Source organism: Antedon bifida, chromosome 4, assembly GCF_963402885.1.
Source record: "Antedon bifida chromosome 4, ecAntBifi1.1, whole genome shotgun sequence".
NCBI classification, from domain to species: Eukaryota; Metazoa; Echinodermata; class Crinoidea; order Comatulida; family Antedonidae; genus Antedon; species Antedon bifida.
The window spans coordinates 29,531,273-29,556,573 of NC_136229.1; the positions used below are offsets into that span (position 1 = coordinate 29,531,273).

General features: G+C 31.3%; 1 protein-coding gene across 9 annotated transcripts in view; it reads left to right on the plus strand.

The window, feature by feature from the left end:
• The window catches only part of LOC144840856 (kinesin-like protein KIF13A), a 54,679-nt gene that overhangs the window by 2,105 nt on the left and 27,273 nt on the right, over positions 1-25,301 (plus strand). For 4 of the 9 annotated variants that reach the window (XM_078696904.1, XM_078696907.1, XM_078696910.1 and 1 more), the window contains exons 2-26: positions 2,279-2,371; positions 2,641-2,824; positions 3,176-3,260; positions 7,152-7,286; positions 9,370-9,393; positions 12,158-12,270; positions 12,680-12,791; positions 14,208-14,360; positions 14,635-14,694; positions 14,905-15,015; positions 15,343-15,477; positions 15,798-15,937; positions 16,610-16,725; positions 17,310-17,408; positions 17,872-18,109; positions 18,513-18,675; positions 19,191-19,331; positions 20,250-20,303; positions 21,800-21,844; positions 23,218-23,358; positions 23,588-23,749; positions 23,850-24,038; positions 24,272-24,438; positions 24,670-24,802; positions 24,961-25,204. In XM_078696904.1, the coding sequence (XP_078553030.1) occupies positions 2,279-2,371; positions 2,641-2,824; positions 3,176-3,260; positions 7,152-7,286; positions 9,370-9,393; positions 12,158-12,270; positions 12,680-12,791; positions 14,208-14,360; positions 14,635-14,694; positions 14,905-15,015; positions 15,343-15,477; positions 15,798-15,937; positions 16,610-16,725; positions 17,310-17,408; positions 17,872-18,109; positions 18,513-18,675; positions 19,191-19,331; positions 20,250-20,303; positions 21,800-21,844; positions 23,218-23,358; positions 23,588-23,749; positions 23,850-24,038; positions 24,272-24,438; positions 24,670-24,802; positions 24,961-25,204 (3,237 nt within the window). The remainder of the gene's footprint in view (positions 1-2,278; positions 2,372-2,640; positions 2,825-3,175; positions 3,261-7,151; positions 7,287-9,369; positions 9,394-12,157; positions 12,271-12,679; positions 12,792-14,207; positions 14,361-14,634; positions 14,695-14,904; positions 15,016-15,342; positions 15,478-15,797; positions 15,938-16,609; positions 16,726-17,309; positions 17,409-17,871; positions 18,110-18,512; positions 18,676-19,190; positions 19,332-20,249; positions 20,304-21,799; positions 21,845-23,217; positions 23,359-23,587; positions 23,750-23,849; positions 24,039-24,271; positions 24,439-24,669; positions 24,803-24,960; positions 25,205-25,301) is intronic. The other 5 variants (XM_078696905.1, XM_078696912.1, XM_078696906.1 and 2 more) reach the window with 4 other exon arrangements.

Below are 25,301 nucleotides of genomic sequence, written 5' to 3' on the forward strand. Positions count from 1 at the left end.
GACATATTGTCACAAAATCTTAAAATCTTTTTTTTAAAAAGTCAATGTTCACCATTAGTCCTTGTAAACCTCTTTAATCTTTGTAAAGAAATTTATTTATTAAACAGAAATGATAATTTTAAAAACTTGAATTAATATTTTAAAGTTTCTATCGCAGTTTTAAAATAAATTTTAAATAAAAAATAATAATAAATTGTATTAAATGCTTTGAAAATTGTAAATCATCTGCAGTGAATAAATTCTACCATTGTGATAGTTTTCTGGATTTTCACATGTAGGCCTATACCGAAATTGGAATTTTTAATGATTTTTTTTTCATTCATTTTCAAAATGATGTTTAAAAATAAAAGCATTGATGTACTGTACATAGTGATAATTCATTGCATAACTAACTGTGTATCCCTGTACTGTAGTTTGGAATGGTCTCAGAGATTCAGGAATACTCATAGAAAGAAGGAAGGAAAGATACCAATACAGGAAACAATAGTGTCTTGGAATCAATTGTATGATAGAGTGTTTGAATGGGTCAGACCTTCAAAGCAATCTTCTTGGTGATTGCTGTACATTGCATTTGGTGATATTAAAAGTACTTAGGCCTAATTGAAGGCCTAAGGTTTGCGAAAATGTTTTGTACATTGCAAAATCCCATTTGTGCTAGCTAGGCCATAGTTCCCAATGTTAAGCTACAGTATGTCCTGACTACAGTACAGCCTTTTATCTTGAATTGGATGGTCAGAGGCTAAACTTCAAATAAGATGGATTTTGGTTTTTAGTGTTGCATCTGCCTATTAAATGCATGACCTAAAAATATAAAAATTGTTGTTGAATAAAACCTATTGACTATCACTGTTGAATGGAACAAAATGACCAATTCCATGTGATAACAAATCACCATAAATTAATTTACCTGTAAATGTAATAAGTAGTTGTTATGATAAAGAAAAAGCAATCAGAGAATTGCAAAAAAAAAACTGATCCAACATTACGATTCGGAGTATGTGTGCACAAATATACCCATCCAAGTGATGTTTAAAATATATAATTTTGCCCAGTTTATAAAATTGGCATAATATACTGTACGCCTGTGAATATTGACTATGTATTGTTCAATGCTTATATGATATTAAATGACCTGAAATGTATGACCCCAAAACTTGTAGTATTTATGATTTGTAAGATATTTAACTAAAAGCGTGTTTTTAGAAAATGTACGTTATGTGAACCACACACAGTGTGTTTGTAATTTTTCATTGTCATTTTTTATGAGAATGGACTATAGTAGTATACTGTACCTGTAATTATATTAACCTATGACTCATGGCGTAATAATTTGTGACAAAAAATCATGAATAATTTGCTGAAATTATATAAAATTCTGTCTTTGGAAATTACAAATGAAGTAGTATACCAGTATTCAAGTGCTATCTATTCTAGTGCTTAGTGCAATTGTAGATGAATTTATAGTAGTATCAGTAATATACAGTTGGCTTTGATTGAAACATGGTTACTTTGTCTGTGTCCCTTCGGTGCTCTTAGTCCTTTTTACTAAAACTGTGCCTTAAACATTTCCACTTGCAATTTTTTTTCTTGGATTGACCACTATATACAAACGCTGTACTATAAAAATATAATAAAAATGAGACCACAATATTTTGTGGATAATTGTAAAAAATATCATGATGTAAAATTAAATATTTTAAAGGTTTATGTGAGTGTGTGAAGTCCTTGAAGTTTCTATTTTAGTTATGGTCAAATAAAAGCAAGTCAACATCAATATAACTGTTCAGTTTTTTGTATCAGTTAAACTCTTTGGTAATGGATAATTTGTTGTATAATCCTAGATTATCCTCACTATTATAGTTGATTCAAACTTTCGTATGTCAGGGGATTTGCCATAGAGATCCAAACACTACAGTAAATGGCAACTATATAGGCAACATACCAGGGAGTTTAGTTGTAACTCCCTACAACATACCATACTGTACAAACTGGCTACGATTTCTTTTCAAAAATTTTAAAATAATAGTTTGCAGTTGTTAAAAGGAGCACAATATTTATACAGTACCAAAGTCAAGAATGAGAATAAAATGAACATTTAAAAATATAACTTAAAATTTGACAACTTAAACTCGGGGAAAGTCTCCATATTATGGTCTGTAACACCATAGCAATACCTGATCATTGTATCCTAAACTGTAGATCTACCATTGGAAAGAAATTGCACAAAAGAGAACTGTTTCCAATACGAATATGAGTATAGTTCCTTTTCATATTTCAGGACAAAGTAAAGTGTTTGAGTGCCTTGGACTGGACCTATTGGACAACTCATTTGAGGGATATAATGCATGCATATTTGCCTATGGACAAACAGGTATGAATCATTATGTAAAATAAATATTTTTGACTGGAAATAAAGGGATCCGAAGTATAAAAAAATAGGGTGCTGTGTCTTATATATTTTATATGCATTCAACAGAGAGCAACTTTCCATTTTATAGGATGGATAAAACTATAATTGTGTCATACACATGTTGTATCATACACACTTTTGATCCACAAACTTTAACATTGTATAACTTATAGCTTTATACTACATTCTCACATGATTTTGTGACAATATTATTATTTGTATCTACCTAGGCTCTGGTAAATCGTTCACTATGATGGGAACAGAGGAGAACAAAGGGCTAACTCCTAGGCTGTGTGACACGTTGTTTGAAAGAATTCTAGAGGAAGACACAAACGATTCTTTATCATTTAAAGTTGAGGTTTCTTATATTGAGATATACAATGAGAAAGTACGCGATTTACTAGATCCGAGAGGGTGAGTATTTTTGTTCTTGGTTTCCTATAGTTACATGTTGGTGCCCATGTCTTACATTACAGTACATCCCCAATCTACAATACATATGCCTGCAGAAAGTACTTTACATCATAAGGTCTAGCCCATTAATCCATTTGTAATATCACCATGCAAACCCATTATAATAATACACAATTTAAAAACTAACGTTTGTGAAATTTCATTTTCCAAATGATTTGAAGAGAGTGTTTAGAATAATACTGTTACTGTTCAATATTATTTAATATTACAGTTTTTCCAGCTCATTTTTCTTCAATAGCATTCTATATGGCTGGTTTCACAATATCTAATGTTTAATTATCTTCATCATAGGAAGCAAGGTCTTCGTGTACGAGAGCATAAGATTTACGGTCCTTACGTAGATGGCCTATCAGCTCTAGCAGTCTCCTCATTCCAGGTATTTAGCTACCTAAATATTTATCTTTCTATTTGAATACAAGCTACTTCAACAGTACATTAGCTATGCATTTGCTGTAGTTGCATTACAGTACAAAATCCAGTTGAATGTACATTAGTTGCATACATATATATAATTTGTAATATTGAATTTCAAAATACTTGCACATACAAATAAGTAACTGTTCCTCGCGTGTTGTGCAAATACTGTGTGTCCATATGCGAGGAAAAGGAATTTTTTTATCAATATTGTAGGTGATTTCTCTAATCTAAATATTGATTCTAATACAAAGAACAAATTGATTTTGAATTTTTAAAATTATATAACACGTTGCATCATTGCAGTACAATTGTCAAAGCATGTATACTGCCTAATTAACCACCAGAAAGACCATACCAGAAACAAATCTACTGACTTAGTAGCTATCCTTTGTTTGTATCACCAATACCAACAACAAACATAGATAAATAAACCAAAAAACAGGAATTCCTCACAGATTGTATGCAGTGTGTAATAAAGTGTCATTTCAATCTATCGCATGGTTTCAGAGCCTTTGCACACTGTACAGACGTGCTGTATGATTTTTTCATATTCGCTGTGTACTTTATAGTAGTTAAAAGGTCAGGTTCTATATCTCTGTCTTGATGCGCTATGTACATTACAATTGGATGTAACATTCAATATCCTCTATATGCCTGAAGGTTTTGCAGATTATGAATATAAATCCATCAGTTTAATTTTGATGCGTGTTCTACAGTACTTAATGTTGATTATTATTAACATTGAACAAAATTAGCAAACGTGATGTAGGTTGCAAAATACAGTACATTGGATTATTACTATTATTCAAAATTCAAAATTGAAGAAGCTTTACAGTACTCGGATAAACCAACAATAGCCCATACTTCTTGAAATGAGAGATATTAAACTTAGGAAAATGTCATTAATTTACACCCCTGTTCATATTAATGGTATAGTCCAAGTATCATGTCTTCAGCCGATTTTAGTTTATCATCATTTAGTTTATTTTGCTTTTACTAAATGAGTGAAAGTAAATTGTGAAGTCATGTTTGAGATGTTTAAAAAGAAAATTGTCATTGTCCCGGTATATACAACCATACTTTGTTAAAACACTGGTTCTCGCCATGTCATCAAAGTTATGCAACGTTGGGCCTGGTTGCGTTCTTGGAAGTCAGACCATCTGGGAATACTGGTTCTGCATAGACCAGAGAGTGATGATGTAATGAAGGAAATCAGACTAGCATGTCATACAGTTCTGAGTGCTTACATTTCGTAAACATAACCAACATAAAGATGCAAATGTTAATACATTACGCTACATCACAGTAGCCTATACTTAAATATCAATGCAAGTAGAAATGTAGTAGTTAGAGATTTAGTAAGTAGGAACAAAAGTGCCAATGCTGACAAAGATTTCACTTTCAAGAGTCGTGACAATTTCTGTCAACAAGGAACAATCACCGGTAGCTCTCATCTGTTCTTTGACAGAATATATTGCTAAAAATTTATGATGTTTAGTATATAAGAGATGAAAGAGGTTTGCGTGTCATCGTTTATTCAATATGAATCTATTTCAATGGCCTTGATATTAAACAGCTGGTAGTATACCAGTTGCTTTTAATACTCATTAATTTTTCATCTTGTTATTAGCATCACGTTTTTAAATGTTATGACATACCTGTCACTATAGCTAGCTACAGTAGAACTGTAGTAAGTACTATGGTATTCAAGGCATTCTGGTAGTGTTCAATTGCCAATGCTGTTTTCAAATAATAGTATTAATGAAATGTTGAGAATAAAAACTGATAAAGATCAAACCAGGGTTCAAGGTATCATGCAGCAAGTAAAAATGAAGAAATGAAGATGAGCAGGACATCATGTCAGAACAAAAGACAACAGATTGACTAAACCTTTCAAAGAATGAACTCTAAGGACAGGCCACACCAGACCAAGGAAGAACAAATTCCAGATGAAAGTTTAGCACTTGCTGGCATGAGAGAGCTAGACAGCTAAGCTGTAATGTTTTGTGATGATTTTTAAAAAGAAAGTAAACGGAATATATTTAATATCAAAGGCAAAAAAAGAAAAGAAAAAAAAAACATTTTAGTAAAAAACTGTTTTTGTGAATATTGAAAATTAATCCTTTAAAATAATCAAAATCTAATATGTATTTATGTTCGATCCATTTACTGCTCGCTAATTTGCATAAATTGCAGACAGGTTTCTGTTTATGTTGAGTAGTGTAACAGTACACACGACAAAACAGCAAAGAAATATTTTATACATTTCAGGCGGTTAAAGTAGTAGTAGAAAATAAGTAGTTAGGCGGAGTTTAGTGTTGAATAAAATATTTCATCTTTTATAGGAACTGAATTTTCATGCTGCGTTTGAACAATTGGAAAGTGTGATTGTGAACTAGAATTATGATATTTACAATCATCTGATCAGTATTGACCATAGAAATGAGTGTTAAACTTTCGATACTTAGTATTGTATATTCACGAATAGCGCTCTGTAAATCTCTTTGCTTTTCTTCCTTTATATCTATAAATTAACTCTAATTTTTTTATAGTAACAAGTATTGTAAAAAAAAATAGGCCTATATAAACACTCTTGACATAATTTCATATAAAACTTTTTTTTTATACTTGTTTGTACCTCTTTCATAACAAACTATTTCAATCAGCTAAAAGTCTTAGGGTAAGGCATTTCTCGGGACCATTCTATAGTCGCCGTACAGATAGGCTGCTACATCAGTATAACTTCTATGAATGGATGGCTAGTTGATGACAAGAACGCTAGTTGATCATCAGTACCGTTTTGATTTTATTGTTATGATCATTCGGGAAAACACCTCACAATGTAACAAAATGTTTTTGCGCGAATCAAAATCATATTTTGATCTAGTTTTTGTGATGTGCAGCCAATCAGAGATGAGGAATATTTTAAAAAAGGGCTTTATGAGCTAAGTTTATTTGATTTAATATTTATTTCAAACACATAAAAAACTACGCTTAACTTGAAAATCAAATACAAGTTAGATGTAAGTTCTTGTACTAAATGTGTACTTCACTAGTTTTTACATACATTAACAGTAGGATTATTAAATATGCATACATGTAATATAATGCAACGGTTTTCAACAATATTGATAATTCTCTTTGCCCTTGAACCACCACTAATATTCACCATTGAGAGCATAAACAACGCATGTTTATAGAACCTATTATAGTCATTCATTTGTCATTGTTAAGCCTTTTCAGCCATGTACAGTACTGTACATGTTCAATGTCTCTAGTAATCAGTGTGTTAAAACAGCAGTGTGTTTACATTTATAAGCACAATTATTACAATCCAATAATGTCCACGCGCATATATTTATTAAACATTTCCATTTTTTAGACATGTAGCTATTTAAAATGACATAATTGATTAACTAGAAACAAATTAAAATGTAATATTTGTAATAATATGTATTAAAATGGGAGTGTCATGTTGTGTGTGACAACCTTACAGTTACACAGTGCAGTGTTAGTTAACACATGTAGAGCTATGATTTTATGCTAGCGATCTGGAGAGTTTGCAGTTAATACTAGGAGAGCCCAAAATTTCTTTCATAATAATATTTTGAGCCTAAACTTGTATCTATAGTCAATTGTCTTACCGTTGGAAAAGTCCAGGATTATTGATTGAAAAGTTTATAGCTTTGTTTGAAATGCAATATGGATTATCACACCAAAAACCAAGATAGTATAGCCAAAAACGCGATAAAAAATCATATTTTTCCAAGATTAGCTAATCAATATTTTGTAATGAGAATATTACCTGATGGTTGGTGTGCTGAAATGTTTCGTTTTTATTTCTTTACAGGATATCGAATCTTTGATGTCAGAGGGCAACAAATCTAGAACAGTAGCTGCCACGAACATGAACCATGAGAGTAGCCGATCTCACGCCGTCTTCAATATTACTCTTACGCAAACTCTTCTTGATATTGAAACAAATGTAAGTTCTTTCAAACATATTGTTTAAATTATTTTGATTTTAAAAAGATAAAAAATAACAATACATACAGTGCATTATTTTAAGCTACTGTACAGTAGTTATATTAAACCAATTAGAACCTCTATTTAGGGGACACATTTGGAGTATCTCCTTGATACAGGTTGTCTGTATTAATGTAACATGTGTTTCTCTTTCTTTCATCTCACAGCAAAAGTCCTCTTGGGGTGTCACATAAATACTAATAGGGGTATCCCAAATGAAGGATTCTACTTCTGTATCTGTGTTTTGTATACACAGTTTATTTCAGTTCAATTCAAAGACATTATGTCAAAAAGCGATACAGAGCATTCTTTTCTATGAGGCAAAGTGATTTTAATTGAATTTAATAATAGTAAAAGGTTAATTTTACTTTGAAAATATTTCTATATCGACACAAAAAGTAGTTTTGACTATAATTGTAAGTCATTGAATAAAATAGTATTGTACACTGTGTTATGGATTTGGACCATCAAGGTCACAAACTTCAAAACCAAAATTCTGTCAATGAACACAGTTATTTTAATTTCTGGCTACTACAACAACTAATTTATGCAGAATTTTAAAGTTATATTCAATTGTTTATTTATAAATTATCGTGGCACGCATGCCACAGTTTATTTCACCTTAAAATCATGAAGATTAATTTAAAATAAAAAGTGGGTTGCAATATTTTTACGATGTTTTAATTACATTTAAAATCAATATAAAATTATAATTTCAAGACATTAGAGTCTACTGTAACTCATAGTAGAAGCTTCTATTAACAATACTGAAATGAACTAGCGATGCAGCCTATGCCTTTTTATATCGAGTTTTATTTTTCTATTTTCAATTGTTTATAGCCAAAATGTTTCCATTTAAATCTTATAATTTATTTTTAAATACTGTAAAGCTAAATATATAGACAGTATATTTATATTAACTTTTTATCACTACATAATACCTTCCTCCTCACCCAGAGAGTCTTGAAACCTTTTATTATCTGTTTTCATATTTTCATTCATATTTTAAACAATCATTAGTACTTAGTGTTTTGTAGAGCATCAGGGAGAGATAGCATGTTGTTTAAATAGGATTCTCTCTATTAGACATGCGCCCCATTTCCCACTTACACTTTATGATTTGGTCTGGCCCAAATTCGGCACTATAGCAAAACATTTTGTTTCCAATGAATGAATCATATTAATACAATTAATAAAAATTTTAATATTGCAAATCAGTACAAAGACAAATTTAATTAATGGCTTTCTTTTGTCTACCATGATTTTAAGAAATTACATTATTAAACAATAAATTGCTGAATCAGTTTTCATCAATTTGTCTTTCCTAAAGACTAAACATTTCTGTGGATGTTGTACAAATTGAATGGAGGAGAAATAATGATATTTAACATGTACTGAAGAGTACTCGCCAACAGGCCAAGTAGTAAATAAAGTGTAAATGGGGTGATGTATTATATAGCATGTCTAGCATGAACATTATAGGGGACTTATGCATCAGGACTGGAGGTACAGAGTGACATCAATTCACACTTTTTTTGGCACATAAAACATTTCTATGAGCGATAAGTTACATATTTGCAGTCGAAACGGCAAGATTCTTAAAAAAAAAAATGGTACATACCGTAATACTTCAATGCGATTTTTAATTTCGTACAAGTATTGTTTGTGTAGCGGATAAACATAGTGTTGATTTAGTTATGTGGCGCTAGGCAAGAGGGAATGACATGTCACGCTCTAATGAATACAGAAGCTGTATCCTCACAGTACAACAATGTTTCCCCAGTATCATAGGAACATTTGGTAATACAGCATCCCATGTTATATCACATGGCACATAAGGTTAGATTAAGGGTTAGGTTATGGTCTAGATGCTGGCAATACATGTGAAGCATACATGATGTATTATGGAATTTTCCTATGATACTAATGAAATCAAGTATTACTGTAGTACCGAGAATCGGGTGCCTGATGCATAAAGTTTCTATATATATATATGTACAGTAGGCCGTTACTACTTATCCTCTCATTGGTCTTATTTCCAGGACAATGGTGAATTTGTCTCGGCGGTAAGCTTCTAAATTCTATCAATATTAAATGCATGTCTGTTGGTTTTTTTTACAATGATATTACACAATTATTTTTTAATTTACATTTGATTTCACATTACTATTATAATTGTCAGACAGGAAAAAAAAAAATGTTTTGAAAACAGATGTTTGAGAAAAATTCATCAGTTAATTACAAATGAATTAAAAAAAATGGAAAAAAAATAGCCAAGCTACAGTAGAATTTGACTATATTATAATTTCTAATAACATAACATATTGATTTTGTTGTGCCTGGCATTTTTTTTACAATGACATTGCATATTTTGAGTAAATGCATGCATTGTCATGTCAATAAAATTAATATTTTTAAAAATTATTTGTAGTTTTCAATAATTAATATTTTCAATTATTTTAGATTTTTTTTAAAATATGCAGTTAGTTTTGTTAATATTCTGTGACTAATAAGTAAAATAACAAGTTGTGCCTATTGTCATATCCTGTACTTATGATGATTAAATTTCTAGGAATTATTCAATTTATTTTAAATTTATTCCGGTCACTTAATTTAAATACTGTAATTAATAAATTGTAGCAGTTGTTGAAAGAATGATGTAGGGTACAGTAACAAATGTCTGGTTCTGTACAGGATGCATACTGAATTTGCAGTTCTCCTTTAATCAATTTTAATATCTTATTTTTTATCATGCACTGCTAAATATAAACACAATACAGCATGCCTCTTTCACAAGTCTTATACTTGCACAATTATTATCATAAAACATTAAAAAGCTGAGTTTATTTAAAATAATAACTATAAACAAATTCAAATTATTAACAAACATTTGTTGTATTTCATCAAATGCTGCTATTCAAATATAATACAAGAACAGCATGTGGACTAGAAGAAAACTTGTATTATTTGGCCCTTTGACATGGTTGCAAAAAAAAGAATAAATACATAAGTGAGAATGAACATCAGTATACTATGATAAAATAAAATATTAATATTTAAGTATATGGTATTTCTTCAATTCTTTCTTAAATTGAAAAACATTTTTAAACATTATTAGTACAGTGTTATAATTTATATCAATGACATTTGCTGTTTTACATTCAACACTCTAATAAAGTTTGCATCTTTGATGTTTCTCTCTGGTTGTGTTTTAACATTTGTTCCTGCAGTCTATACTGTAGGCCAGATTTCATGTCAGAAAATAATAAAATCTGTCACTTCTCCTTATTTCTTTTAGTTTTAAATCTTACAGTAAAGTATATTATGGATTGCACTGGTCCAGGCCTACAAGGCATCTGTGGAGAACCCCTGCACAAATTTGTATTGTTTTGTTTTATAGGGTATCTCTTGTTTATAGTATACAGTGCCTACAAGTTTGTCTAAAAAAGTTTCCCCAATGCCTCATTCAGCACTCCCCATAAGAGCTCTTGTGGTTTTTCAGGCTCCATGGAAGCCCTATTGAACTTAGTATCTAAACCTCTACACATTTATATTCAACCTTGGTTTATAAGAGAACAATCATTTTAATGTAATAAAACGTAGACATGATTAAAAAGGCATTTTAGCAAGCAAATCTGCTTTTATATTCAATCTATTAATACTCACAAGTCACGCAACATAACATTCTAATATTTTATGTGTTGTGTCATTTATAAAGAACATTATGCTATATCCTTTTAGTTCTGGTACAATGATATACTTACAATTTATACTTTCAAAATCTTAATAATGATTTTTTTTATACAGTAATAATAAGATTCAATTTAGATACATACAAATCTTTATTTTACTTGCAATATTATTCTATTTGACATTTATTTGGTGTGTTATTTTCACCTTTGCATTCATTATTATAATTTATTTTGTACATTATATATGTAATGTCAATTTACTTATTAGAGCTAATAATTTATGTTTTAAGTGAATCTTCTCTCTTCTCTTCTTTTTATCTGGGTGTTTCATGGTGCTTTTCGGAGTGAGATTTTTACTCTCCATTCTTAGAGATGCCCTCTTCCCCCAGAAGGAAGAATTAGGGATACCTTGGATATTTTTTACTTTACATTAAATTATTCCTCAATCACAAGCTTAATCAAAATAACTTTTTGCATAATAATATATTCTTATTCTTTGGTGTATTTCTTTGCTAATTTTTCGGTTTTTAAACTGTGTTTTAGAAGTTATGTCCAATTTTTTTTTTTATGTAATGTCATCATGCTGGGTACCATTTTCATTATCAAAGTGCATTTTTCGTTTGTAATCTGACAGATTAATGATGATTATGTTAAAACCTAATAAACACATTTACTGTGCACAATATTTGTTTTATTTGATTATTGCATATGCTATCAAATTTAATAATGTACGTTTTAGTTTGCATTTGATTCTAAAATAATCAACTTTCACTATAATTAATTATTACTACAGACTGTAGCTATAAGTTCACTTTCACAGTTGATTATGATCATCTTACTCATGATGTGGTGAACCTGCAGCCTTACTATATTAATGTTGAACTTGAATCCAAGATTGTAAGCAACAAAGTTAAGGTCAAATTCAGGTCAAACAAACATTCGTTTTGACAACAACACTGGTACTGCATACTGTATGATACAGAAATAATGATAATCGTTTTTCACCCATCATTTACATTAAGAAGATCCCGATGAAACCATTTTCCTTGATCATGAGTAAATTGTTGGTCATGATCAACATAGCCTACTTAAAGCCTATAAATAGCTTAATTTTTATATGTATATTATTTATTATTAGGTATCTGGGGAAAAGGTAAGCAAGATAAGCCTGGTGGATCTTGCAGGTAGTGAGAGGGTGTCAAAGACTGGGTCAACAGGAGATCGTCTTAAGGAGGGAAGCAACATTAACAGGTAAAATGATTGAGATCTACGTCCATTTTTTAGATAAAGCCTCTTTTATTAGAACCAATTTTGTTGGTAAAAGAGGTGCCATACATCCTGGTAACATTGGTACACAGCAAAAGAGAAGAAAATTCTGGTTGTACAGTAGTAGAGTGATGGTTATAGAAACAAAATAATCCCAATGGCATTGATAGTATGGCACGGCAAACATGTCACAATAAATCTACTAATATAAAATCTTGAGTTAATTTTACGTCCTGCTTTTATAACTTTGACAGTATAATATTCATCGAATATCATGTGATGGCGTAACATTTAAGTCTAGTATTCTGTCATCATCATAATTATCAATAACTTTCAAATTATTAATATTTTAATTATTGTACCTAAACAATAACTTTATGGACTTACTTTTTAGATCACTAACAACTCTAGGCTTGGTGATTTCTGCTTTAGCAGAACAGGCTGCAGGAAAAAGAAAAAGCAACTTTGTTCCATACAGAGATTCAGTACTCACATGGCTACTAAAGGTAATAATGGTGATAATGGGTTTTCATAATAATGGTAAATCATAATGGGATGCGATATGCCATAATATTGGAGTACCATGGGTATCATTAAAATAGTTACCAATAATAATGGGGTAGGGTGTCATTAAAATTGGGTACCAATAATAATTGAGGTGAGTATCATTAAAATAGGGTACCAATAATAATGGGGTGGGGTATCATTAAAATAGAGTACCAATAATAATGGGGTGGGGTTTCATTAAAATAGGGTACCAATAATAATGGGGTGGGTATCATTAAAATAGGGTACCAATAATAATGGGGTAGGGTGTCAATAAAATAGAGTACCAATAATATTTGGGTGGGGTATCATAATAAGTTATCATTATAATGTACCATTATAATGGAATCATAAATAATGGTGTCCATAATAATAGCTGTAAATAAGAGGAAGTTAAGTTTAAAAAAGTATGTCACTAGATAAGTATTGTATTACAATGTTGATACTGTACACATCACATGCCAGTGTTGGCATTATGTTGATTTCAAGAAACATTCAATCATTCAATACATAAGGAAATGAGCATTTAGCTTAATAAGAAAGTGGAGAAATGAAAGCAAGGTGAGAGTGATGACGTTAGTATAATATATAGGACTATCATGTGATTGTGAGAGGTATTTTGCTCATATCCATATAGGCAACCTATATACTCATTGCAGTGTCCTTGAGATGTGCCTTTAAAGCTATGTGAGATGCTTTTGTTTGAGACCTATCTTCTCCATAATGCTTGCATCCTCTATAGGCAATATACTCTCAATTCCTCATCCTTTGGATAAGATATTTAGCTTTTGGTCATGTGTACACAATGCACATATCATTGATAAATATTAACTTGGTACAATATTAAAAATAAAGGACTCCCAGTTAGTTTATCATGGTAGACACTACATTGTGGATGCTGTAGAAGACCTATAAATTTACATTTTTTCCAGAGTTGATTTAATAATGTAAAAAAAAAAAATCAATTATTCGGAGTGTTTTAATTTCATATTTTTATAATAAATTAATATCAAGTCTTCTCAGGAAGCCAATGGCGGCAGATCCCAGTGAACACAATGTCTCTCTAAGGACTTATATTGACTGTTTGAAAGTAATTTCTGCTGTTGCTACAAAACATCATTTTATGTACAGTACATGATCAGTAAAACAAATAATGATTGTAATGTAGAGTGTTTGTAATTGAGAAGCTTGTACTGTGTAGATAGTATAACTCTATAATCTATAAACTGTATTGTTATATTCTCAAGTTTTAATCACCTTTAATAGTTTTACAGTGTGCTTTTGTGGTTTCAAATGGCATGTATTCATTCCCCTTAATAGCTGTGTGATAGATTATCTTTCCTGAATTTTGCATCATTATATTCTTTTGCCTGCAGGACAGTTTAGGAGGAAACAGTAAGACAGTTATGATCGCAACCATTAGCCCCTCAGGCGATAATTATGAAGAGACATTATCAACTTTACGTTATGCCGACCGTGCGAAACGAATCGTCAATCATGCCGTTATCAACGAAGATCCAAATGCAAAGGTGACAATTATTATTTAATGGAAAATGACTCATATAATTATTATTAAAGATGAAATGAATATGTGTTTATGATTTTGTTTTCTGAATAGAATAGTTGATAGAATACTACTTTAGGAAATCTTGATACAGTCAATGCCTCTATTAATGGAGACACTTTTTTGCAGAAAATCAGAGAGGAAATATATGTTGAACTTGCATTCAGCTTCCTACCAAAAAAACAAATATGAAAACCAAAAAAAAATATTTTTGTAATGATATGTGTTTTTTACTTTAGATTATACGCGAGTTACGAGAAGAGGTTGATATGCTAAAAAAACAATTAAAGAAAGCAGAGGTAACTACTAGCCTTTATATGATTAAAATCATCTTTAAAATGATTGACTATTAGGATTGCATGCTTAGCATTTTCCAAGATCCTGTCTTCTGGGCTGAAACACTAGGAGCCCCCCAACCCCCACTTTCTGGAAGATATACACATAGTTCTTTTAAGTGCACACAGTTGTGTAAATCCGATTTATAACAAAATTATTTAATACTTTTATAGAGTCTAAAGGCAGATCATCTAAAAGAAAGACTACAAGAGTCGGAAAAATTGATGGAACATATGACAGTAACTTGGGAGGAGAAATTAACAAAAACAGAACGAATACACAAGGTAATATGATAAATAGGGTTTCATGATTCGTGGAGGTGTAGCTTGCCCTCCAATCCCAATGTCTAGGGTTCAATCCTGATGTAAAGTCATAGCTAATTACATCTGTGTCTAATCCTCTCTCTAAACCTCAAATGAAACTTTATAAACTTGGTGTAGTTTTTTCATCCTGTAATTGGAACGTACTACTTGTTGTTGGATGTGTTGAAACATAGAATAATCAATTGAATTGTAACTTTCGCACAATGTTTATGCTGTATGTAAAGATTATTATCTGGTACATAAATGGATCCTATTAAATCTAAATATATTGTTAATGCTTTGTAATAGGAGAGGCAGCATGCCTTGGAACAAATGGGAATCTCTGTTCAGGCTTCTGGTATCAAAGTTGAACGCAACAAATGTTTCCTGGTGAATCTAAATGCTGACCCTTCGCTCAATGAACTCTTGGTATATTATCTTAAGGTAAAAATCAATGTATTTATTTATTTTTTATCCAACAATTTGGTTACATTTGTAACTTAGGCTGTGTTTACAAAGTCCCAAAGGATCGGTTTGTGTACCCTCCAAATTTGCCGGGTCAAAAGCCCAGGGCAAGTTTCAAATATAGTTTAAAAACCTTCCCAGTACAATTCCGGTCATTTTGATACCTCATTTAATACCGAAGGTTCCAATTCTATCTCTTATTGTATAGATTATTGTACAAGTCTGATTTAGTACTAAATCTTGTATAAAAATGTCTCCCATATTATAATTGAATTGACTTATTTTCTTTTCTTCTGTAGGAGCACACACTAGTTGGTAGACCTGAAACTAGGCCTGGGCAAGACATACAACTAAGTGGCCTAGGTATCAGTCCCCAGCATTGTATTATTGACATACATAATCATACGGATGTGTCTATTACACCATTACAAAATGCAAGGTAATTATTAAACATGATGTCACAGACAGGTCTCGAACTTTCTCAAATGCTGTAATTGTATTCTCTTCCATTTTTAAATTTTAGTCTCTCATTATTATGAAAGAATCCATTTATTCAATCGCAGAAAAAAAATATTCCATCTTTTTTTGTGATAACAATGCTTTTATACAGGCTAGATAGGTTCCTCCGTGGTATACTTTACTAAATAATATATAGCATATGCTATACTATTACTAGTTTGTATAAAATATGGTGGTCTTGTGCAATATGTATCTATTTAGTAATACATTTATTAATCACTTCACATTTATCATATCTCTTATTAAAAACTGCAAGCTGGAAGAGAAAATGATTTATATTAAACAATAGTTTGCCCTTGTCAAATGATAATAATAAATCAATTAAATACAATATGTTGCATTCAGGTCAGAAATGCCAATGTCAAAGCCAGCCATCTATGGACATAAGGATTACATCATTGGTGTACTATTGTATGTAGGGATTATGTTCTGGGGTATTTACTAAAGTGGGAGCAGCCTTTCCTCTGTACAGACCCATTCGCTGCAACTATTATTTTTAAAATATCTGAGATATTTATGAACTTACAGTGGTTGTCAGACCATGGTTTTACCTATAATTAATATAATATTTTATTTTTAAACTTTTCAACAGAACCTGTGTGAATGGTGTGATAATAAAGAAAAGAACAGCCTTACGGCATGGTGACAGAATACTGTGGGGTAACAACCATTTCTTCCGTATTAACTGTCCACGATCTCCTGGCGTAGGTAAGTATAAAGCTGTGACATTTTTAGTGTTGACATTACAGTGTAAGCTGACTGAAGTAGATTTATGGCCTGTTTCCACTGAAAGGAATAACTGATTAAATAGTATGTTAGTGCCTCCGTTTAATGAAAATAATTACTATTACTGGGTTTCTGCATTTTTTACTTCAACACCAATTAGCAGTTACTTTGCTGACGTGGCTGGACCAAGAATATGAAATAATTTGAACATCTTCAATCAGTTTAAAAAATACTTTTTATTTCAACCGACATTATGATATAAATGCCATTTATTATGAGTTAGTTATAGAAATGTGCACTATAAAGGTTTGATTTGATTTGATTTATTTGCATCTCATTAAAAATACATACACAGTTTATGATACAGAAAGATATATACAATTCAAAAATGTTAAAAAGACAGATACAGAGATGCAGGATAGCCCATGAAAGTCCCGATGTGGGACTTATTTCCAATGGGGTCCTCAATAAAATAAAAACAATGTGTTAACTAAGATGTTTAAGAAATCATGAATGTATTGATTCATCTACAGTCTACATGTATGCAAATTATCTTTGATTAATAGGATCAAGTGGTGGCAGCACACCAGAGCCTGAGACAAAGAATACTCAGTATGACTTCAATTATGCTCAGAATGAAGTCATGATGCAGGAACTAGAGAATGGTAATGTATAGAATTCGCCAATGTATAAGTAGTCAAAATGTATGAGCTATTGTAAAATGCAAACAGTACTGAAATTGGTTGATCAGCCTTCTTATCTAAACATAGAACAGTTTTAAATTAGGCATGAGACCAACATTGAAAGTTAATAGAGATGCAGAGTTTTCATGTACAATTTTATGTATTGGAAAACACATCAACTATAAAGATATTCTTTTTATTGGGGAAAATAAAAACGAGCACTAAAATCAAAATCAAATATTATTGTTGTTTAAAAGTTTCCATGGTGAATGAACACAAATACAGCTAAATGGGTACCTGGTTAAGTCCCGCAAACTTTATTAACTTTACTAATGTTATTGCTGGTAGAAATATTAAGAATTGATAGTTTTGAAGTCTATTTTATTAAGAAATTCCATATCTTTATAAATTTCCGATTCTGTTTATTAAAAATATCCTCTGATAGACCCTATTCAAGCAGCTATGACACTTCTAGAAGACCAACACAAAAAAGATAAAGATGGTGCCTTAGAAAAACAGAGACAGATGTACGAACAACAGTTAGAAAGCTTAAGAAAACAACTACAGCCCAAAGTACATAGATCAGAAGATAGCTCAAGCCTTGAGAGGTGTAGCAGCCCTAGCAGTAGTGAAGGGGGAAGTGAGGCTAACTCATCAATGGAGGACAGATGGGCAGATGCTAGGTAATTTATTGTCATTTAGTGACATCACAATGCAGCATTAGTAAAACTCCTCCAAACTACACCAAATTCTAGAAATTGCGGTAATAGTAAAAAGATTTCACAATACAACAATGAATGTGTAGATGCTCTATTGTGCAGCTAATGTTCATAATGATTTAACCATCTACTTTCCCCCTATTTTATATCTTTTTTGTTGAAAACTAACTAAAATAAGGTACATTGAAAACATCCCAGTCATTATGTTGAAAATAATTATGAAAGGGAGTGAACAATTTAGCTTAACTGATATAGGTAGACTGTAGTGTTAAGACGTACCTGCAGCTGTATACAGTGTTCTCTGAATAGGAATATCCCAAAAGGAGTGATTCTACTGTACTGTACTACTAGTTGTTTTCTTTTACAGAGAGGATGAATTCAAACAGTGTCTAGCTAAACTAAAGGAGGATGTGTTAAAGGCAAACGCATTAGCAAGAGAAGCAAATTTCTTAAGTGAAGAAATGACGAAACAAACAGAATTCCATGTTACTTTACAAATACCTGCAGCAAATCTTACGCCAAATAGAAAGGTTTGTTTTCTAAAGACATTTACATATGTTAATGATGATAGACTATATAGTTTGTGAGTAGGAAGAGTGAGGGAAGTAGTTCAGACTTTAAAACCTTCAACAATTTTAGATTCCATGGCTTCCATGGGAAAGTTCACTGTATTGAAATTACATTTTCTTTGCTAAGCACCAGATATAATCATAGACATAGCCTAACATGTGACATAAAATGTGAAACTTTTCGTCCATGTGCCAATTACAGACTTTGTTTCTGAATGCAACTGTATAATATGCGATACTGGAACCTCAATATATGTTATATGCACTGTTATGAATGATTGCTCATTTACGATATACAGTGTCGTAGCCGGTACGGTATCGTACCGATTAGAAGGTTTACTATGATTAGTTTTTGACAGAGGCCTTTGACACCCCAGGAAATTGTCACCTTATGTTTCGACCACCGCACCACTGGCTACAACACTACAATATTTACTCATGTTTGGAAAATGTATTCTTTTTTGTATCTGCAATAGAGAGGTGTTTTAGTTAGTGAACCTGCCATCAAAGTAAAGAGAAAGGGAAGAGGAACACAAGTATGGTCTGTTGAGAAACTAGAAAACAAGATTGTAGACATGAGAGAGTTATATGGAGAAAAGAAAGAAAAATACCACAAGGTAATGTTATTTCAGATTTTGGAAGCTATCAGAACGCTGCTTTCAGAAGATTTAGATATTTAAAAAACATTTTATAAAAAACTAGAAGTAAAACGGTTTATAAAAGTAATATTTTTCATAACTGATTTTGCAATTACACTCAAGTCGTTACATTTTTTCTATATTGTTTGATCACTTTCTCCATTTTGTATTTTCAGTTTCATGAATATATTTATTAATCTAAATTCATTTTTTTTTGTTTATTAATATTATTATATTATGTATTATTCAAATTAAATTTACTAACTTTATTATTAATATCTTATCATCCTCATATCACAATATTACTGTATATTCTGGTTATAAGACAAACTTCAGATTTTAAATTATTATTTATACCTTCACATATTACATAGAAATTTGCAGATACTACTACTGACATTCAATTTTGGTTTCTTGAAATTTGGTTTACCTTTCCCTTCTTAATTTAACCAAAATACTGTAGTGAGCTTGATGTTCATTTTCAACAAAATCTTAATTGTATAGATTCAGATTCAGATTTATTTGGTCCTTGCGGAAATTCATGGCAGGCACAATCGCTCATATAACATTACAATAACATACAAAATATATATAAGTAAAATAAATATAAACAAGGAAAATAAATAAATAAAATGTAAATACAAATTTCATATTGTCTTATATAAGAGAATATACAGTAATTGCCATACTAATAATTCACAAAATATACTAATACATATTCATCTGAACTGGCCAATAACAATAACTCATTTTACTATTTAACTTAATATTCATGAATCATTTTTAAAGAGGTGCATCTCATATACTCATTACTTATTAATATTCATACGGTTTGCACTAATGCATATTCATGAAATCATATGTATTTAATATTCGTGAATCATTTTTACATTTTAGGAAGAGGATGGTATAATGCATCCCTTACGCAAGATGTCGTTCTTTGAATCTCAGGTGAACTTTGTACTAACTTTCCTGTTCTGTTTTTTTTTTTGTTTTTTTCTTTTTGCTTGATTTGAAATAAAGGTCTTTTTGTTTTTCTTATTGTTGTTCTTTTTGCTTTTAACCAGATGGATAGCTATTTTTCTTGATATTTGGTTATTATAGTGATTTGTCCATGAATTAAACAAGGAAACATGCAAACCATGTTTGTATTTTTGGAAATTCACGCTAGATTAAAACATAACAGTTAATACCTTTCTTTGTTATGCCACATTGCAATGAAATGCAAAACTGAAGATTCTATGAAGATTCTATAAGACTTTCTGTTTTATACAGAGCAGTTAATTTCTGCATGCGTGATGTTATGAGACTTGTTGCAGCCTAATCTGACCCCATTTTTAAAAAAAATGTTAATATGTTAAGTTTCAATAATTGCAATGTAATGAAGCAGTAGTTTATTGGTAGAATTGCTTTGCTGAGAAAAATTGATTGCTTTAGAAAAGTGGTAGTAGACGTAGTATTATTTGCTAGATTAATTAGAGAATTATATTTTAGTCTTTGATTAGTTTTGGGTAATTTGCTTTGCTAAAATTAATTTTTATTTATAGTTTTGAATTATTAATAATTCATTATACTTATTTGGATTGATTAATCAATTTTTAAATGATATAGTATATGTAGCTTTTGTTTAGTGTTTGATTAGAGTAGTACTCTTTTGCTGTGTGACTTATATTATATAAAATTACTGGATTAGTGATGAATTTTTCTTAGAATAGTTATTAATGCTTTAAGCGGGAAGAGTAGATTAGCATATGCTTAATAGCTAGTGAGTCATTTTTGTTTTTGTTGTTTTAGCGAGTCTATTATGTTATATTATGGTAGTTAAGTGTAGTTCTGTGATTGGTTTACTTGTTAATAATGATTTTTCTAATAGTTGCCTTTATGTAGATGTATTAACAAAATTATAATGCCCTCTATGGTTTGCCCATGCTTTATTAAGTCTCCTAATGTTTCATTTTTATCAGGTTGAATTCTGTTTTTTGCACTTTACTATTGAAAGCAGATACTACTGTTCACTATAAGTTACATTACTGCACTGACTTGCTAAACTAAAGCTCTGTCTACACTATCAAACTAGTTTGATAAAAAAAGTGGGATGTACCCAAATATGGTAGTGATATGACATCATCATTTTCATATATGGGAAACATCACATTTTTTTGTCACATAAAGTTTGATAGTGTAGACGGAGCTTAACACTTTAATCAAACTAATAATGGTAAACCCATGCACTCTGATCATTATGTTATTGCAGGGAAAAAAATGGTTGTAAACTTGAAATCAAGTTTCATTTATATGTCTTACCAACTGAAAACCTACATGCTGTTCTAGTTTAATATGTTTTATATTTGATTTCATAGTTTAATTTTTTTCTTTTTAAATATTTTATTTTTCTAATTATTATTTGTTATAACAGTTTTCTTTTCTTTAACTTATTTGCTGTTCAGGACTCATTGTTTTCATCGCGAGCTAATTTGTCGGAACAAATTGAGGTGATATAAATGTTCCCAGTTATGCTTGTATATGCCTGTGTATTAGTTACATTACTTTATAAAATGCATGGAGTATTATTAATATCATATATTATTCATTTTTACAGAAGTACTAATGTCAATGAAATATTAGTGACTGTTTTATTGTATATATGTACTAGATTTAACACTGTATTTTATAGGATGCATGTACTCCCATACCATGGCACTACATATGTAATATTCATTCCTAACATTTGCATGATCTACTAAAATTCTGCAGCACACTCAAACAGAATTCTTGTTTTGAGAAGTGAAGTTTATATTTTTTACAAAAAAAAAATAATAATAAAAAAGTAATAATTTTCTAATACTGCAGTTGGAATAGAGTACCATTTTAAAATTGAATTTGTTTTTTCAATAGAACGTCCATTTAACCACGGAGGCCCAGATCAACACATGGTTGTTCTTCCCTCTGGCCGTGCAAATACAAAATACAAATACTATTCCAATAATGCCATTTAAAATGTTCTGAATACACTTTAGTTAGTAGTTGTATTACCTGGTGTAACATACCATATTAGACGCATGGAACCATTTCTCTAGACTGTCCACTGGGGTTGTGCATGGGTGATATTCAAGCAGAAATACATATTAATGTGTTATTTATAAAGGGTATTTCATATCTGTAAGTAATTAAATAATTATGATATAAGTGGTGGGGAGAGTTTTTAACATTTTGAAAAATCTTGCACAAAAATTATTAGAGTTTTGACACTTTCAATTGAATATGTTTTGTTGTGTTAGAGTAGTTGTGTAAATGTTGCATGCTGGTCTACGATTTTAAATATTGTACCAGTTTAGAGGGATACTAGGTATTGGGTTATAAAATGATTATTTAAAATACATAATTATGGAATCCCATGACATTTTTTAAAATTCCATACGCATCGAACAGCGAGTAACTCGCTAATTACAGGATGGATAAACTATTTTATAATTGATCTTGCTTATAAACTAAGTCGTATTTGAGGCTTAGGGAGTGGATTTGAAAGACTCATGAGTTACAATTCTAGGCACTAGGTCAGGATTGAGCCCTGGACCTTGGGATTGGAAGGCAAGCATGTCAACCACCAAGCTATAGCTCCACTAATTGTTTTACATGGATAGATCCATACATGTTTAGATAATAGAAAAATGCAATATCGTTTTATGGACTCCCAATAGAAGACATAATGATATAGTTGCATTAAGTGCAGTATTGTCAAATGTGCTATAATGTTGAAACATATGTCCCTTGTTTGTATCACAGGAAAGTATCCCTTTCTTTGGGTTCTTCTGTTATCACTAAAGTTAGATTCTTAAATCTTGAAACTACTAATTTATTTTTTTAGGATGATGAAGACAAAGTGGATCCATTTTATGAATATCAAGAGAACCATAATCTAATTGGCGTTGCGAATATATTCCTTGAAGTACTGTTTCATGATGTCAAATTAGAGTATCCAGCACCAATTATTAACCAACAAGGAGAGGTCAGTTTGAACACACTTGTCTAATAATAGTTTGGACAACTTGTTTGCCAAGCCAGCTTTGGCAAGTTGTGGATTTTCTGCTTTGTTTGTAATCTAGATAAGGAGCATGTAGTCAGCAAGGAAACCCCCAATCTGGATAGCTCTACCATGCTGCACACCACCAAGACTGGTGGAGTGCAGTAAAATGGAAAATTACCCTATTAACTGTATAAATTGTATTTTTTAATAGGTTGCTGGTAGATTACATGTAGAATTACAAAGAATCAACCCTCCAGTTTATGAGAAACCAGATGTGGAACCCCTAGGTAGCAATGAGAGTGAGAGTGGATTTGAGGTTGTTGGAGAAAATGAAGTTGAAGGACTAGCTGTTGGAGCACCACTATGCTGTCGGGTTAGTAATTATAATTGATATGATGGTTTTACGTCTTGAAGCCACAAGATTAGTTTCTCGTAGATATACTTAACCTAATAATTAAATTTGATATTTACAGATAAAAATAGTGAACGCCTCAGAACTTCCCCTTAGCTTGGCCCATTTTGTATTCTGCCAGTATACATTTTGGGGTCAGGATGGTCCGATGGTTGTACCGCCATTGATTGGACCAGACACAGACGATTTTGTACTTCCACGTAGAAGATCAAAAGATTCACAACGCAAGGTCAAGTTTAACCACACAAGGGTAAGATGTTTAACATTTTAAATGAACCGGAATGTTAGGAGGAAGGAAAACGAGCGATGAAGTAACACTTTTTTCCTTTTTGTCACCTTTCAAAATTTTGGCTGGAACATCTTCTACAATTGGTCCAATAGAGTATGTATAGGTATTTACACTGCAAGGATATGTAGAGCAATTCAAGAGAAAGTATTTAGGAATAAACTACTTTATATATAAGGTTATTTCATTTATTGCAGGAGTTTACAGTCAATGTATCTGAGGAGTTTGTAGAGCATGCACTGGAGGGATCGTTAGCCGTTGAAGTCTGGGGCCATCGCAGCTCAGGAACGGAAGTTTTCTCTGGAAACAATGCAGGCTGGCAAATGGAAAATATCCATGCAAAGTCAAGATCTTTAGCTGACAGGTACAGACTTTTTTTTTTTTTTTATTATTTGGGCTATCTGTATGTACTGTATGTCTGTTTGAATCTCAGTTTTGTTCCCTGTATATGACAGACTCCAGTGTGCTTATTGTCGACCTGGTACTGAAAGAAACTCCAGTCAGTTGAAAGACCTACATAAGCTTACATTTACGCTCCCAAATACTTCATTAACAATAAACTCTTTATTTGAGTTCCATTTCTTTTTTTACTTAGATGGAAAGAACTTACACACAAAGTCGAGATGTGGGTTGAGATTCAGGAATTAAATGAACAGGGTGATTATGTTTCGGTTGAGTGCACACAACGACCAGATATCCTATCAGGTGGTGTCTTCCAACTTAGACAGGTAATTAGTATATACAATTACCAAGTTATAAAACTATACTTGCAAACATCATACACACAAACAGTACTGACTCAATCAGCATTGTATCTATGGGCAGTGTTTGTAATCTTCAAACAAATGTAGTTGTTGCCTCAATCTTCTAATCAATCTGTTTTTAGGGTCAGTCTAGGAGAGTGAAAGTGTGGGTACAACCAGTACAGAACTCTGGAACTCTACCCATAATATGCGAGGCTATCACAGCAGTATCCATAGGTAGTATTACTAACCGATCAAAATTACAAAAAGCGTTGGACAGCTATCAAGATGGTGATTTGAATAAACTTAGAGACAGGTGGTCGGAGGCACTGATGAAACGACGAGAACACTTAGATGAACAAATACATAAAGTCATAAATAAAAAAGGTACGTATATCCTATACAAGATTTAGTAAAATGTGTTTAGGTTTCTTTTTTCCAATTTTTGCTCTGTGTGTTAATTGTAAAGGTGTACAGCATCTTT